The sequence below is a fragment of the Paroedura picta genome, chromosome 17 (genome assembly GCF_049243985.1).
Source record: "Paroedura picta isolate Pp20150507F chromosome 17, Ppicta_v3.0, whole genome shotgun sequence".
NCBI lineage: Eukaryota > Metazoa > Chordata > Lepidosauria > Squamata > Gekkonidae > Paroedura > Paroedura picta.
The window spans coordinates 10894892-10909835 of NC_135385.1; the positions used below are offsets into that span (position 1 = coordinate 10894892).

At 52.8% G+C, this 14944-nt stretch overlaps 1 protein-coding gene across 2 annotated transcripts; it reads left to right on the forward strand.

Annotated features, from left to right (window-relative positions):
• DHRS7B (dehydrogenase/reductase 7B) lies at nucleotides 1-13695 on the forward strand. Of its 2 annotated transcripts, none has more exons than XM_077316363.1 (7): nucleotides 1-95; nucleotides 6829-7004; nucleotides 8121-8236; nucleotides 8354-8564; nucleotides 9284-9376; nucleotides 11518-11670; nucleotides 12153-13695. In XM_077316363.1, exons 1-7 carry the CDS (start codon nucleotides 76-78, stop codon nucleotides 12356-12358), a joined length of 975 nt encoding a protein of 324 aa, XP_077172478.1. In that variant the 5' UTR covers nucleotides 1-75; the 3' UTR covers nucleotides 12359-13695. The 2 variants fall into 2 exon arrangements, with proteins under 2 accessions (XP_077172478.1, XP_077172479.1); XM_077316364.1 differs by lacking the exon at nucleotides 1-95 and adding an exon at nucleotides 4710-5683.
• The last annotated feature ends 1249 nt before the right edge of the window (nucleotides 13696-14944 follow it).

Here is a 14944-nt window from a genome sequence, read left to right on the forward strand (position 1 = left end):
CGAGCGGCTCCGCCTCCCTTCCGACGGAAGCAAGGCGCGTTTTGATTGGGTCAGCCCGCTTCCGGGTGCGTGGTCATGGTGACCGTGGTTGCCAGGTAATGAGGCGGAGACGGGAGTGGGGGGGGGGAAATGAGCCCTGCTTGGAAACCAACAGGGCGGGAGGGCGGGCAGGGTCCATGCATCTTGCAAGGGGGAGGCAGAGAATGGGTCAGCCCGGGTTATCATCATGATTTGGGGAGGGGCAGCCCCCCAAAACCATGGAGGGGGAGGACAGGGGTCGTGGCTGCCCCCCAAGGACCAGTATATGGGCTGGGGCTACGGTTGCCACCTCTGGGCTGAGGAATTCCTGGAGATTTGGGCCCAATGCCATAGCCCACCCTCCAAAACTGCAGCCTGCAGAGCCATTGTCATTTTGGGAAGTCTCCCGGCCCCGCCTGGAGGATGGCAGCCGTAGTTTGGGCAGAAGGGGTGAAATAAAGGGTGGGTGTCTTTATTTTAAAAAGCAGGGAAGTGTCAGAAAGGGGTTATTCCTATGTTTCTAGATCAAAATGCCAAAGGATCGTCCAATAGGATTGCAGTCTGAGTTGAACTATAGTTGGGGAAATTCCTAAAAATTTGGGAAGTCTGGGTTTTCATAGAATCATAAAGTTGGAAGGGACTCTTATATTTGTATACTACCCTCCCAAATAGTCATTTTATCCAGGGGAACGGATTTGTGTAATCTGGAGGTGTGGATCCTGGATACCTCCAGACCCCACCTGGAAGTTGGCAATCGTACCTGTTCATCTGGAAGCCACATTACCAGAGATCCCCCAGTGAGGTTTCGAAGTTTTCTCTGCAGCTATCACCCTCGTAATGAATATTCACCCCTCCGAAACAAAGACATTATTACAGATGGATACCTGCGTTGCAGGAAAGAAATGAGCATCCATGTTGACTCGTCCATGTTCAAATTATCTCATGTGCATTCTCTTTTTTTTTTTCTGCATCTGTACAGCCCTGTGAGGTAGGCCAGTATCTTGCCGGTGAGAGGGGCTGAGGCTGAATTGGCAATGCCCTCCAAGTGCACCGGTGACTTGAACCCAGGACACACATGAAACTGCTGTGTTACTGTGCCAGACCTTTTTAAATTTTCTGTTCTTATGGGAAGCAGGCAGGGAAACCAGCCACTCGGCATAAATCTGGTGGCGTTGAACGAGAGACAGTGAAATCCTGGGAATTCTTTAGTAAACTATTCTCTTTCTTAAAAAAAAAAAAAACAGAAAATACTTCTGCATTAATTAGTACCTTGATGCTTCGGGTGGGGATTAGAACTGCACACCGTTGACAAGGGATGGTTGGGGAAAGGCAGCAGGATTAAGTCTGGAAAATCTGTTAATCGCGTTGGTGTTTGCTTTTTAGCAAGTATACACTTGTCATTTTGTGGTGATGGCATCCTGAATCATGCTGTTGGGCAACTGGATTCATGTTGTGTAACTTGCTCAGGGAAAGCGTTTTCGGGTTTTTTTTTGGGGGGGAGGGGGAAGAAAGACACTTGAGTGCTTCTTTTCGAGAACAATTTTTGGGCTAGTCCTGCGTTGAGCAGGGGGTTGGACTAGATGGCCTGTATGGCCCCTTCCAAGTCTATGATTCTATGATTCTATGATTCTATGATACAATGGGTTGGTTTCTATACCCCGCTTTTCACTACCTGATGGAGCCTCAAAGCGGCTTTTAATCGCCTTCCCTTCCTCTCCCCACAACAGACAGCCTGTGAGGGAGGTGGGGCGGAGAGAGCCCTGACAGAACTGCTCTCTAAGAACAGCTCTCAGAGAACCGTGACTAGCACAAGGTCACCCAAGCAAGCTGCATGTAGAGGAGCGGGGAATCAAACCCAGCTCTCCAGATTAGAGGCTGCCACTCTTAACCACCACACACCACCTTTCTCCCCAAAGTTATTTGTTGATCGCTAATGGTATGCCACATAGACGAGGTTAAACACATTTGAGCCAATGCTCTAGAAGACTAGAGCTAAAAAATAAACTTAAGCTAGGAGGCCATCAGTAAGAATTTTGAACTGCAATGCTGCATGCTCCCTTTTATCAGCTTCTAGCTCACAGCTGTTTGGATGCCAGCTGCTTGCAGCTGCTCAAATTGAAGACTAGGCCAACCTGTATTCCATGGCAAACACATGCTGGAATTTGTTTGTGTGTTTGTGTGTGTGTGTGAGAGAGGGGGGGGTTGATTACTCCTCCGGCTTAGATGTCACCGAGGGACGGCAGAAAGCTTCCTTATCGTTCCTGCTGGAGGAAGAAGGATCACGGAATACCAGTGGGAGGCATTATGGGGAAGGCAAGAGGCGTGGACCGCAGAGGAGAGACGCACATGGCCGAGACGGTGAAGGAATCTGAATTAGACGCATTGATGGGAAGTGTCCACAGGCCGCTGAACTGAATTGCACAAGGCATTCGGCCGGCCGTGACCCACCCTCAAGACCCAGGATTTGGACCAGGGGTAGTCAAACTGCGGCCCTCCAGATGTCCGTGGACTACAAGTCCCATGAGCCCCTGCCAGCGACCGCTGGCAGGGGCTCATGGGACTTGTAGTCCACGGACATCTGGAGGGCCGCAGTTTGACTACCCCTGGTTTGGATCCCCGTGCTGTCCCAGAAGCTGGCTGGGTGACGCTGGGCCAGTCTCACATGCTCAGCCTGGCCTACCTCTCAGGGTGGTTGTGTAGCTCAACCCGGAGGGGAGGAGAACAACGTAAGCCGCTCCCACTGGGCAGAAAGGTGGGGTAAGAAGGACGTTCGATAACTGCAAATTGCTTCCAGGGTTCGAGGCGGGGCTCCAGTTGCAAATCAGCTAGGCACCGGGCTGGCAGGGCCTCATGGGAATTGTAGTCCGTGGACATCTGGAGAGGGGTATTCAGCTAACCGTCTTTGCCATAATCAGTCTGCGAGAATATAGCCCGTTCAGGGTGATATTTCCGTCAGGCAAAACTGAGAACGCCAAAGTGAAAAAAGAGTTGTTGGTTTTTTTTAAGGAGGGGGGGGGGTTAATCTCCCAATATTTTATGGCGTTCTAAACACGGGCGTTAACGCGACGGCGGAAAATTATAGCGGCATGCCGCCTGTTTATATTTTGGCCGGCGGAACGGAACAAAACGGCCTGTCCTTTCTCTCTGTTCTTCTCTCCTGTCCCGGTGCCAGCTGGGTGCCCGGCGAGGAGAAAGCAGCTAGGGCGGGGGGGGGGGGGGTGCGTGCTCCTTGACTACCCTGTCGCATTGCCTTTTCTGCAGGAAAGTAGCATCCATGCTCAATTGCCGAGCAAAGCAGAGAGGGCATCGCCCAAGGTCTGAGTCAAGACACGCTGTGTGTTACGTTGCACCCTCTCAAGCTGAGCGGTGTCCCAGCCAGGGTCCTACGCAGAGGCAAGTGATGGCCAACCACCTCTAGATGTTTCCTGCCTTGAAGGGTGGCCAAATTGTGGCTCTCCAGATGTCCATGGACTACAGTTCCCATGAGTCCCTGGGGGAGTTCGGGGGGAAAGGCTGCATTTCATTCTTCGATGCGAAGAGCCGGGCCTGCGATTAATCCCTGATCTTTCCTGGAGTCAGGAGTCGGGAGACGCTAAATTCCTTTGGCACTTTTAATCTTCGAATCACTCGTCCGGACCTCTTAAGCTAATCCGCGGCAATTAAATAGCCCCGAGGGCTATTTCTGTGCCGGGCTGTTGTGGGGATTTTCTTTTTTTGGACTCCCCTACTTGGAAATCCGTTTGGCCTGCTGTTAATCTGCACAGAGAGTCCAAACAACAGGGTAAAGTTTATTTATTCCTTTAGAGTGTTTATTAGCTGCCGTTCTTCGGCACAGTCTGATCGAGCAGGGCTGGTCTGATGTTCTTATCAGGGGAAGGCCTCGGCCTCCGTGCCCCGTTGTTGGCCATCCAGAAGAACTGGTTGACCACTGCGTGAGACAGGATGCAGGACAAGATGGACCACCGGTCCGCTCCAGCAGGGCTCTTCTGAGGTTCTTATGAAGGCCTCAGCCTTCATGCCCTGTGGTTGTCCCCCAGAGAACCTGGTTGGCCACTGTATGAGACAGGATGCTGGACTAGATGGACCACTGGTCCGATCCAGCAGAGCTCTTCTGAGGTTCTTATGAAGGCCTCGGCCTCCAGAGAACCTGGTTGGCCACTGTATGAGACAGGATGCAGGACTAGATGGACCACTGGTCTCATCCAGCAAGGCTCTTCTGGTGTTCTTACCAGGGAAGGCCCCCCTCCTCGCACCTCCGGGGACAAGAGGGGAATGAAACATAGAATCATAAAATTGGAAGGGGCCATAGAGGCCATCTAGTCCAACCCCCTGCTCAACGCAGGATCAGCCCAAAGCATCCTAAAGCATCCAAGAAAAGTGTGCATCCAACCTTTGCTTGAAGACTGCCAGTGAGGGGGAGCTCACCACCTCCTTAGGCAGCCTATTCCACTGCTGAACTACTCTGTGAAAAACCACACACTGTCTAATGCAGGGTTGGCCAAACTGTGACTCTCTCTCCAGATGTCCATGGATTAAAGTTACCATAAGACCAGGGGCCCATGGGAATTGTAGTCCAGGGACATCTGGAGAGCCTACCAGTCCTCTTTGCCCTCCAATGGAAAACCCTTCATTTGAATGATGCAAGATCATAACAAGCCCAGGCAGAGCCTTGCCTACTTTCTGAAAAGCTCAGTGGGCACCCAGGGTGGGTCATGAGTACCACATTAGGTGACCCTGGTTTAGAGTGTTGAATGGAGAACCTTGAAACCCAGATTTGCATGCCCTTTCTGCCATTCAAGCTTTTGTCTCTCCACCTTGTCTCCCTCGCAAGGTTCTTGCGCTAGAACGAGGAAAAAAGAGCAGTTTCCGGGTTCCCTGGAGAAAGGTTGGGCGCAAACTGTCCTGAATCGACTCTGACCAAATGGAATTCCTTCCCTTGCCGCCATGTTTGTTGGGGGCTAACCTCACGCCAGCATCCCGAGACGCTGCGGGCCCTGGGGTGCTTTCCCTGCCATGGGATCCCGACACAATCCCTTGGCCCGCGCTCTCCATAAGGTGGTCTGCCAGTTTTCTTAACCCCCTTCTTACCTGACTTGGCGTTCGGCTGCTGCTTCTCGCTTGAGTTGAAATCTGCACCTGGTTTTTGCGTGAAGCGCAAGATGGAGGCTGTGGGAATCAGGCTGGCCTGGACCAACGCCAGGGACGTTTTGGTACTTTTCAGACACTTAAAGAGAGCCACCCTGTCCCCTCTCAGCTTCCCCCACAAACCCATCCCCACTTTTCCATCCACGGGGACCTAACCTGGTTGAGACCGGCAGGAAAAAATTGAGTCAACATCTTATCCAGACCCCCCCCCCTCCACCCTCTGTTCTTTTCCCCTTCTCCCCCCTCCTTAGGCTAGCGGTTTAAAGATCAGAATTTCAATGACTGTAACGTTTTAATCCTAAAATTATTTATCGCTAGCACAGATGCGTTGTCGACCGCCCCGAGGTGAGCATTCCCAAGGCGGCAGTATAAAAAATCCTGAAATGAACAATTTCATTCAATATTCTTTCCCAAAGGTACACCGAAAACGACATTTCAAATCAGGTTCTTCAGCTAGATAAGAGTTATCCACGGCTTCGCCCCTCCCAACATGCGAGATCTTTCTCAAAAACACAAAAATGTGAGCCCAGTGACCAAAGAAATGTGAATATCATCACTAAAACAACACAACAAAACAGGGAGGGGGGGAATTTTGACTGCCTCAAACGGTTTTACCTGCAATGCTGTCATGTGTCTGTCCTGCCTGCCGCGTGGTTCTTCGAGGGTTTGATTCCAGCGAGGGGACGCTGCTAGACGGAGGGCATCGCATCGTGCGGGAAGTAGCCCCTTGCCACCACGATAACGGCTTGAGGGCAGGTTGCACTGGGCGTTTGGTTGCGTTCTGTCCTGGGGCTTTGGATGCTTCCTGTGAACACCTGTAGCTGGCTTAGTGGTCTGCCGTGGTCTTTGGGGGGGTCGTGGTTTTTAGCTTTAAAAAAAAGCACCTCTCTGTTGTATTTTGGATGGCTCACTCTGCTCTGACTTGCCTAGCAAAGCATCCCCCCCCCCAAGGGTAATCCCTGAGCACCTGATAGAATCATAGAGTGGGAAGGGGCCTTAGAGGCCATCTAGTCCCACCCGCTGCTCAGTGCAGGATCAGCCCTAAACATCCAGAAGGATCTGTCCAGCCGCTGCTTGAAGACGGCCAGTGAGGGGGAGCTCCCCACCTCCTGAGGCAGCCCATTCCACGGCTGCACTACTCTGTGAATTCCCGCCTCCTGATTTCTAACTAGTACCATTAGACATGTAATTTAAACCTATTACTGCAGGTCCTATCCTCAGCTGCCAACACGATCCTCTCCCTGCCAGTGTAAATCCTTCAAGAGAGCTGTCCCCTCTCAGCCTCCTCTTCTCCAGGCTGAACCTTCCCAAGTCCCTCCACCTTTCCCCATAGGGCTTGTTCCCCAGGCCCCGGATCATCCTCATCGCTCTCCTCTGGCCCCTCTCCATTTTGTCCATGTCCTTTTGGAAGGGAGGCTTCCAGAACTGCCCACGGGACTCCAGGTGGGGCCTGACCTCTTGGTCTACCCAGCTGCGGTGTCCATGGTGGCAGCCACTACATCCCCCTGGAATTCTAAAAGGGCTTGTGGCAGGTTCAGGGAGACTATGGCCCCGGGGCCAGGCACCTGCTTGCTGCATCTTGCACCGGTTCCTGAGAAGAGGAGGCTGCGGGTTCGTTTTGATCCGTGGAACCGTTTGGAAACGTGGCTTGTGCTTCTTCCGCAGGAGGCACTGCCACAAAGGGAAGCTGATGGAGCTCACGTCTGCAGTTGTCCTTCCGCTGCTGCTGGGCGGCTTGGGCGTTTACGGCGTCTTCCGGCTGCTGCAGAAGATGCGGGCCAAAGCCTACCTCAAAGACGCGGTGGTGGTGATCACCGGAGCCACTTCTGGCCTCGGGAAAGGTAGGTCTTTGGGGGAAAGAGGGGCTGATTTGCAACATATTCACTTCCCGGAAGTTACTCACCTTGTTCTCTGTGTGGTTCAGAGCGGTTGATTGGTTCCCCGCTCCTCCACGTGTAGCCAGCTGGGTGACCTTGGGCCAGTCACAGTTCTCTTAGAGCAGTTCTCCCAGAGCTCTCTCAGCCTCACCTACCCCACAGGGTATCTATTGTGGGCAGAGGAAGGGGAAAGTATTTGGAAGCTGCTTTAGGACTCCTCCTTGAAAGGCGGGGTATAAAAAAAAACAGCTCTTCTTCTGTAGTAACTTGGACTTCCTTATTGGTCCCCCATCCTTGTACTAACCAAGCTTTCAAGATCTGACAAGAACCACTAGCCTGGGGCATCCAAATCAGAGCCATTTCTGTTTCCGCTCCATTGAACAGAATTAAATCTACCAATAAATTTCAGTGTTCACGTCTGAGTGTGACCCTGGGCAAGTCCCAATTCTCTTAGGGCTGTTCTTTCAGAGCAGTTCTCTTAGAGCTCTCTCAGCCCCAGCTACCTCACAGGGTGTCTGCTGTGGGGAGAGGAAGGGAAAGCTCTTTATGAGCCGCTTTGGGGCTTCTTTGGGCAGCAAAAAGTATAAAAAGACAGTTCTTCTTACCATCAGAACCTCTGAGACACAAAACACAAGATCTCTCTGGAAGGCAAAAAGAGGTCATTGGGTGCCACTTCTGGACTTCCGTGCATTACATCCTTGAATCCAGCAGACCTTTAGGGAAGGGGGAATCCCAGCTTTTCCCGACCTGCTGTCCTTTCTCTTTGCCCCCTTGCAGAGAGCCAGTTTGGTGTCGTGGTTAGGAGTGCGGACTTCTAATCTGGCATGCCGGGTTCGATTCTGCGTTCCCCCACATGCAGCCAGCTGGGTGACCTTGGGCTCGCCACGGCACTGATAAAGCTGTTCTGACCGAGCAGTGATATCAGGGCTCTCTCAGCCTCACCCACCCCACAGGGTGTCTGTTGTGGGGAGAGGAAAGGGAAGGTGACTGTAAGCTGCTTTGAGCCTCCTTCGGGTTGGGAAAAGCGGCATATAAGAACCAACTCTTCTTCTTCTTCTTCTTCTTCTTCTTGCTGCCCAGAATGTGCCAAAGCTTTCCACGCTGCCGGGTCCAAACTGGTGCTGTGCGGCCGGAACGGCGAGAGGCTGCAGGGCCTGCTGGAGGAGCTCTCGGCCGACGGCAGCCAGTCCAAGAAGGTAAGTGTGGCCGAGGGGGGCAACGAGGCAGGGCCCCGGGGAGAGGGGGCTGGCGACAGGCCGCCCACACAGAAGGCTCCCGGTTCAAGCCCGTGCTCCGTCTGTTTCCGGCAACAGCTCCCCAAGCACCACGCCGTGGCCTTTGACCTCGCCGACACCAAGGCCGTGGTCAGCGCCGCGGAGGAGATCTTGAAGCGGGTGGGCCACGTGGACATCTTGATCAACAATGCCGGGATCAGCTACCGGGGCACCATCGCGGACACGGCGTTGGAGGTGGACAGGAGAGTGATGGAGACCAATTACTTTGGCCCCGTCGCTCTGACCAAGGGTGAGAACGAAACAAGGAAAGCCACGTTGGATCGGGCCAAGGGCCCCTCCCCGGTCCGACAAGTAGAGGGTTTTGCTCCAATCATAAAAAAGTCTTTCTGAGAAGAAAACGGAAATAAAGGGGCGGAGGACGGGGGGCATAGAACCGGAGAGTTCGAAGGGGCCACAGAGGGCATCTAGCCTGGCCTTCTGCTCAAGGCAGGATCAGCCTCAAGCAGCCTTTCTAAGCTTTTTTACCATCGAGAACCCCGTGAAACATCCCTTCGGGCTTCCAGAAACCCCAGAAGTGGCACAATCGTGCAGAAAATGGTTGGTTACACACCCACCGGGGGCCCTACCCCTTCCCACCCCCTCCGGGCCATCACTGGCTGTTTTGGAAGGGGGGGTGGGGGGGATCAGAAAGAACATATATGGTCAATATCACCCAATAAATGTTGAACATTTTATTAAATCAACTCCCACCCATTCGGGAAACCCTTCCAGTTTCACGAGACCCCGGCGGAGAAAGCTTGGTCTGAAGCAATCCATGATGCCACACGATTCAGAAACAACGTCAAGGCTTCCAGGAACAGAATGCGGTTCAATTTCCAAGGTTGGGGGGGGGGGGGTCCAGGATGCCGGTTCAGAGGGGAATGGAAATGGTTCAGGGCCACGAGACTGGGTTGAAGCCAGACCCCTGAGCCCCCTACCTGTGCTCAAACTGCCTTTCTCTCCCCGCAGCCCTCCTGCCCTCTATGATCAAGAGGAGGCAAGGACACATCGTGGCCATCAGCAGCGTCCAGGGCAAAATCGCCATTCCCTTCCGCTCTGCCTGTAAGTCTGACTGCGTGAGGTTTGGGGGAGGTGGCAACCAGAACAGTTTGCACAGCCCGTTGGCTGCGGGAGTGTCAGCGTGCAGCTAAGCAGGGGCACCACCCAGAGCAACAGGGCTGCAGACCCCAAGATGTGGTAGTGTACAATGCTTAGGGCGAGACTGGCCAAATTGTGGCTCTTCCAATGTCCGCGGACTACAATTCCCATGAGGCGTTGCCAGCATGCTGGCAGGGGCTCATGGGGATTGTAGTCCACGGGCATCTGGAGAGCCCGTTTGGCTAGCCCTCGCTGAGGGGAAGCAAACCTACTGCACAAGCTTGTAGCTTAACACAAACCTCCTGCAGCTTTGTCAAGGAAGGACTGCAGGTTTCAGTGCAGGGCCTTCTACGGTGCCCACCATTAGTTGCACAATTTTCCCGTTCTTCGCTGTGGGCTCAAATGGAGCAGAGGAAGATCAATATTCTCGTTCGATGAAATATAGATTGCAGGAATAGCTTACCTTCACGGCCATGCAGGTAAGAGAGTTAGCCCTTCGGCCAGCACTAGGTTTTTGCTCGAGGCCACGCTCCGGTTTATTCCGTCTTTTACAGACACGTTTTTTAAAATGCTCTTTTTCTCCTTTGAAATACGAAATGCAAAGCAGGAGAATCCTATTCCAGATATCAAAACAGAGGGTTAAACCACTCCCCCGCCTTCTTTCCTTTGCCAATTGTCCATAAGTTGCATTTTATTTTTTGTTTGAGGCCAGGCTCCAGTTTGTTCAGTCCAGTTTGTTCAGATGATCTGGGGCCAAGGGACCAAGCCCTATGAGGATAGGTTGAGGGACTTGGGAATGTTCAGCCTGGAGAAAAGGAGGTTGAGAGGGGACATGAGAGCCCTCTTTAAGTATTTGAAAGGTTGTCACTTGGAGGAGGGCAGGAGGCTGTTCCTGTTGGCTGCAGAGGAGAGGACATGCAGTAATGGGTTTAAACTACAACGATATAGGCTAGATATCAGGAAAAATCTTTTCACAGTCAGAGTAGTTCAGCAGTGGAATAGGCTGCCTAAGGAGGTGGTGAGCTCCCCCTCACTGGCAGTCTTCAAGCAAAGGTTGGATACACACTTTTCTTGGATGCTTTGGGCTGATCCTGCGTTGAGCAGGGGGTTGGACTAGATGGCCTCTGTGGCCCCTTCCAACTCTATGATTCTATGATTCTATGATTCTATGTCCTTTACAGACACATTTTTAAAAATATTCTTTTTCTCCTAAATGCAAACCAAGAGAATGATCTGATCTCCCAGACCCTACAGTTGGCAGTCCTCCTGTAGGTATCTCCTCCAGCACACAAAAGCACCCTGCTCTCTAATGCAAAGTTCCAAATTCCGCCATCCCGAATTCTGCAATCTGCTTGGATCACAGAAGCGTCATTATTTAACTTCCGGACTTTGAGGCTCTCAGCACAGGAATCGGATCCCTTCCCAGTTCTCAAATTTAGAAGCACGCAGAGGAATGGCCGGAATCTATCACCATTATTTGGCGTCCTGGTTAAGATTGTGTTCTTGATAGACCTTGTAACAAAAGGCTAACATCTATGCCCCCCCCCCCCCGGGACCTGGGATTGAAGACGGGCACCATCAATATCCCCTCTCCACCTGCTAGTAAGGGGAAAGGGTAGTCGACTAGCCGATCTTGCCAGGTTAAGCTTGCTAACTAATAATTGTTGGATTGTAGTTGTGTGAATTGGATTTTAATGGATTTTATGGGGTTTTAGAATGTTGTAACCCGCCACGAGCCGCAAGGGAGTGGCGGGCAATATATCGAATAATAATAATAATAATAATAATAATAATAATAATAATAATAATAATAATAATAATAATAATAATAATAATAATAATAATAATAAAAACACCTGCCGTTTGTCACAAACCCACACATTCGCAAGAAGAGCATGCAAGATTTGGGCTGGGCCCCACTTCGGCCACCGGCTCCCTGAGCAGCTTGAAGGCGGGAATTTTTCCTCGTCTGTAAAACGGCAGAATAACCATTGCAGAGAATCTTATCCTGTTAAGGTTTCTTCCCTTCCGCTCTCCTGAGTGTTTCCAAACGGTGGCGGGTTCCGGGACTGACAGAGCTCCCGTCCTCCTCTGTGTTTTGCCAGATGCCGCCTCCAAGCACGCCACCCAGGCCTTTTTCGACTGCCTGCGGGCGGAAGTGGAGCAGCACGGCCTGGACGTGACGGTCGTGAGCCCGGGCTACATCCAGACTAACTTGTCCTTGAATGCCATCACGGAAGACGGATCCCAATACGGAGGTGAGAATTGAATTTGCAGGCAGGGCGGGGAACCCTACACCTTTCAGAACAGGGGTAAGTCAAAACTGCGGCCCTCCGGATGTCCGTGGACTACAATTCCCATGAGCCCCTGGTAGGGGCTCATGGGAATTGTAGTCCACAGACATCCGGAGGGCCGCAGTTTGACTACCCCTGTTACAGAACCTTCGCCCCGGTTATTTATTCATTTATAATTTAGTTCGGGTCCTGCCACTCCCATGTAGTGGCTCGTGACGGGGAACTATCGTCTTCACGATCAAATCCCATAAAATAACCTTGGCCCCATTAAAAACCCTAACCCGCCCCAGGCAGGGCCCTAAGCCCCCTCCTAGTCTTGTGTTCTTCGGCCGCCAAAGTGGCCATTCGCTCCCGAAACGGCCAGCGCCGTGGCGCAGGAGGGAGGCTGCCTACGGGGGTGACGTGAGTTCTACAAGCCACTTGAGACCTTCTTCTATGCTTCCCAGTGATGGACAAGACCACCAGCCAAGGCCAGGGAGCCCCGGAGGTGGCTCAAGAGGTCCTCAGCGCCGTGGGGAAGAGGAAGAAAGAGGTCCTGGTTGCCGGGCTCACTCCTTCGTTGGCCGTCTACCTGCGCGCTCTCCTGCCCCGGGTCTTCTTCACCTTCATGGCCGCCAGAGCAAGGAAGGAGGGGAAAGCCAAGGAGTCGTAGGCCGAGCTCGGACCGCCGGAAGCCGTCCCCCCGTTGAAACGTCACGATCTGCCTGACATCCGGACTTCCGCCGTTCTTCTCGACGTATCCGTCTGCTTTGACTTGTTGGCCTCTCCCGGAGGGAGTTTAAGCGGACAAGAGCTGGGTGCTTCTAGCCCCTCAAGTCCATTTCAGTAGGGCTTGGTTTAGGGGAACCTTCGTTTCCCACTCTGCTTTGCCTGCACGTCGCTTGTGCTCGTGGGCTTGACGGGTGTGGGTCCCGTTTTCCCCGATGTCCGCCTGCCGACCAAAGGAAGCTGCCGCAGAATGAATCTCCGGGCTGAAAGGAAAGCAATCGAACGGATGTCCACGTTTTTCACTGGACCCCAAGACACCGGTTACCCAGTCAGCAGCAGTCCTGGCCCACGAAGGGTCTGCTTGCGGCTACAGCCTCTCACTCGGTGAATTCTCCACGCTCAGCTTTGGGCTCCCCCTCCGCGGAAGGGCAGCATAGGGAGGGGCTTTATATACACCCCCTCGGAGAACCACGGTTGGGTCACCCCGCCTTAGATGCGCATTGCTCAAGAATTCAGAGCAGGGAATTCGGCTTTCGTCACAACCTCGCTCGGTGGGTTCCAGTTGCCAAATTAAAGGAGTCACGTATATTCCTCAAAAACGTGGTGCTCTCATGATGTATTTGATATCCAGAGTTGAGCCCAGCATCCAGGGGCAGATGTCTGTCGGATCCGAACTGTTTTCCCCGAGGTTTGTTCTGCCTGGCCGTGATGCTCTGTATCGGCCTGCCTCTGGGAATCGGTCTTAATATTTATCGGGAGCAGATCTGGAATAAAAAGCAGGACATCCTCCCAAGAGTCGGGCCCCCGCAAGTCTTATTTCAAAGAGGGGGGGGGAGTCAGAACCATCCCATTCCTTTCCAGCTGGTGCCAGTATCTGAAAAAAGGGTTTCAATCTGCGCAGGGCTTTGAGAACTGGAAACGGCGGGTTTGTAGAAGGGCAGCAACATGTATATAGATTTTCCCCTGGCGTGCTCTTCTCCTGAAACTGTCCCCCCCCCCCCCGTAGTACAAAGTGGGGAGTCCAGTGGCACTTTTAAACACCAAGCCAGTTTAATTCTGGGTAGGAGTTTTTGCATGCATGCACGCTACCTTGAATAACATTTGGCTGGTCTTAAAAGTGCCACAAAACTCCCAGGTTGGCTCAGACCAATACGGCTAACCGCTAGAATCTCAAATATGCTGGGAGAGTCTGCCGAATTCAAAAGTCGCTTCCAGGTCTGGCTCTTGCAGGAAAAAAAAAAGGATTATTTGTAATAAATGCACTCCGTTTGCGTAATTTAACAGCGGCACGTTTCAGCTTCTTTTGTCCAGGGCAGTACGATCACCTCTCTCTCTCTCATGCTCCTGGCGTGGTTATAAATAGCGGAACGGTTATCTCTGTGCTTTAATCCCGACCCTCGCTGAACCGAGACTGACATCACCGTCAGTTCCAAGGAGAAGATCCACAGGTGTATTTTGGGCCTCCGAGAAGTCTGGCACTCCGGACGGAAAACACGTTGGCTTTTATTTCGGTGGGCGGGCGAACCGCCTCTCAGGAAGCCCCCGCCCCTCACCCCCTGCAGTTAATGGAAATGCAGCCCCAGATACTAGTAGAGAAACCACGCCGAAGCGTCCTGATCTGCAAACCGACAACGGCCCAAGAGGAAAGAACAGCAAGATCCCACGTTTCGCGATCAGTTTCCAGCAGTTCTTTTGACCCTTAACCAAACTGACCTACTGAACAGGCGGCCCGAGCTCTTTCCCGGCCGCACCAAGATTCCAGGGGGCTAAAGATAGCCGGAGAGTTTTGGTTCTGCCCTTGAGGGATGCCGCTGCAAGGTCGCAGCCTTCCCCGCACAGAGGTCGCCTTGCAGTGACCACACGTGAAAGGAGGGGAGGGGGGAGCTGCCTCTCTGGGCCGCTCGGGTTTCACCGCCCTGTTCTCAAGTTCAAGTGTGGCACAGAGAGGCAGGGACTTGTCAAAGTCGCTTTTCAAAGATTCAGCGAAGGAGCGATCGAAATATCGGCAGATCGCCAGGGGTGGCCGAACTGCGGCCTAACAAACGGCCACGGACTACAGTTCCCATAAGCCCCTGCCAGCACTTCTGCATCGAATAGCGTCATACTTATTAGCTTGACGAGAAGGGTACCCCATGTTGGTCTGCAGTAAAAATAAAATAAAAGACAAGATTTTTTGGGGAGGGGGGAGGAGCTTTCAACAGCCACCGCTCCGTTATCAGACAAAGAGCTTTGACTGTCGGAAGCCCCTACCCCAAAATCTCACTGGGTCTCCGACGGTCTCACTCCCAGGAGTCCTGGATGATGCTTGGTGAGCTTTTGGGCGGCCGGGTTTCCTTGGGATCCAGGGCGGAAGTAGCCTCGGTGAAGGTCACGTGACAGCCGCTGTTGCCATTTCAGCGGGGAGCAATCTGAAACTCGCCATTTAAGCAAATCCGGGCCGGGGGAGAGTTACTCACAGCACTGCCTGCTAACCTGCCAGGCGTAACGGAGCTGTGGATAGTCGGCCGACAGACTGAGCCGAGGCACAGAC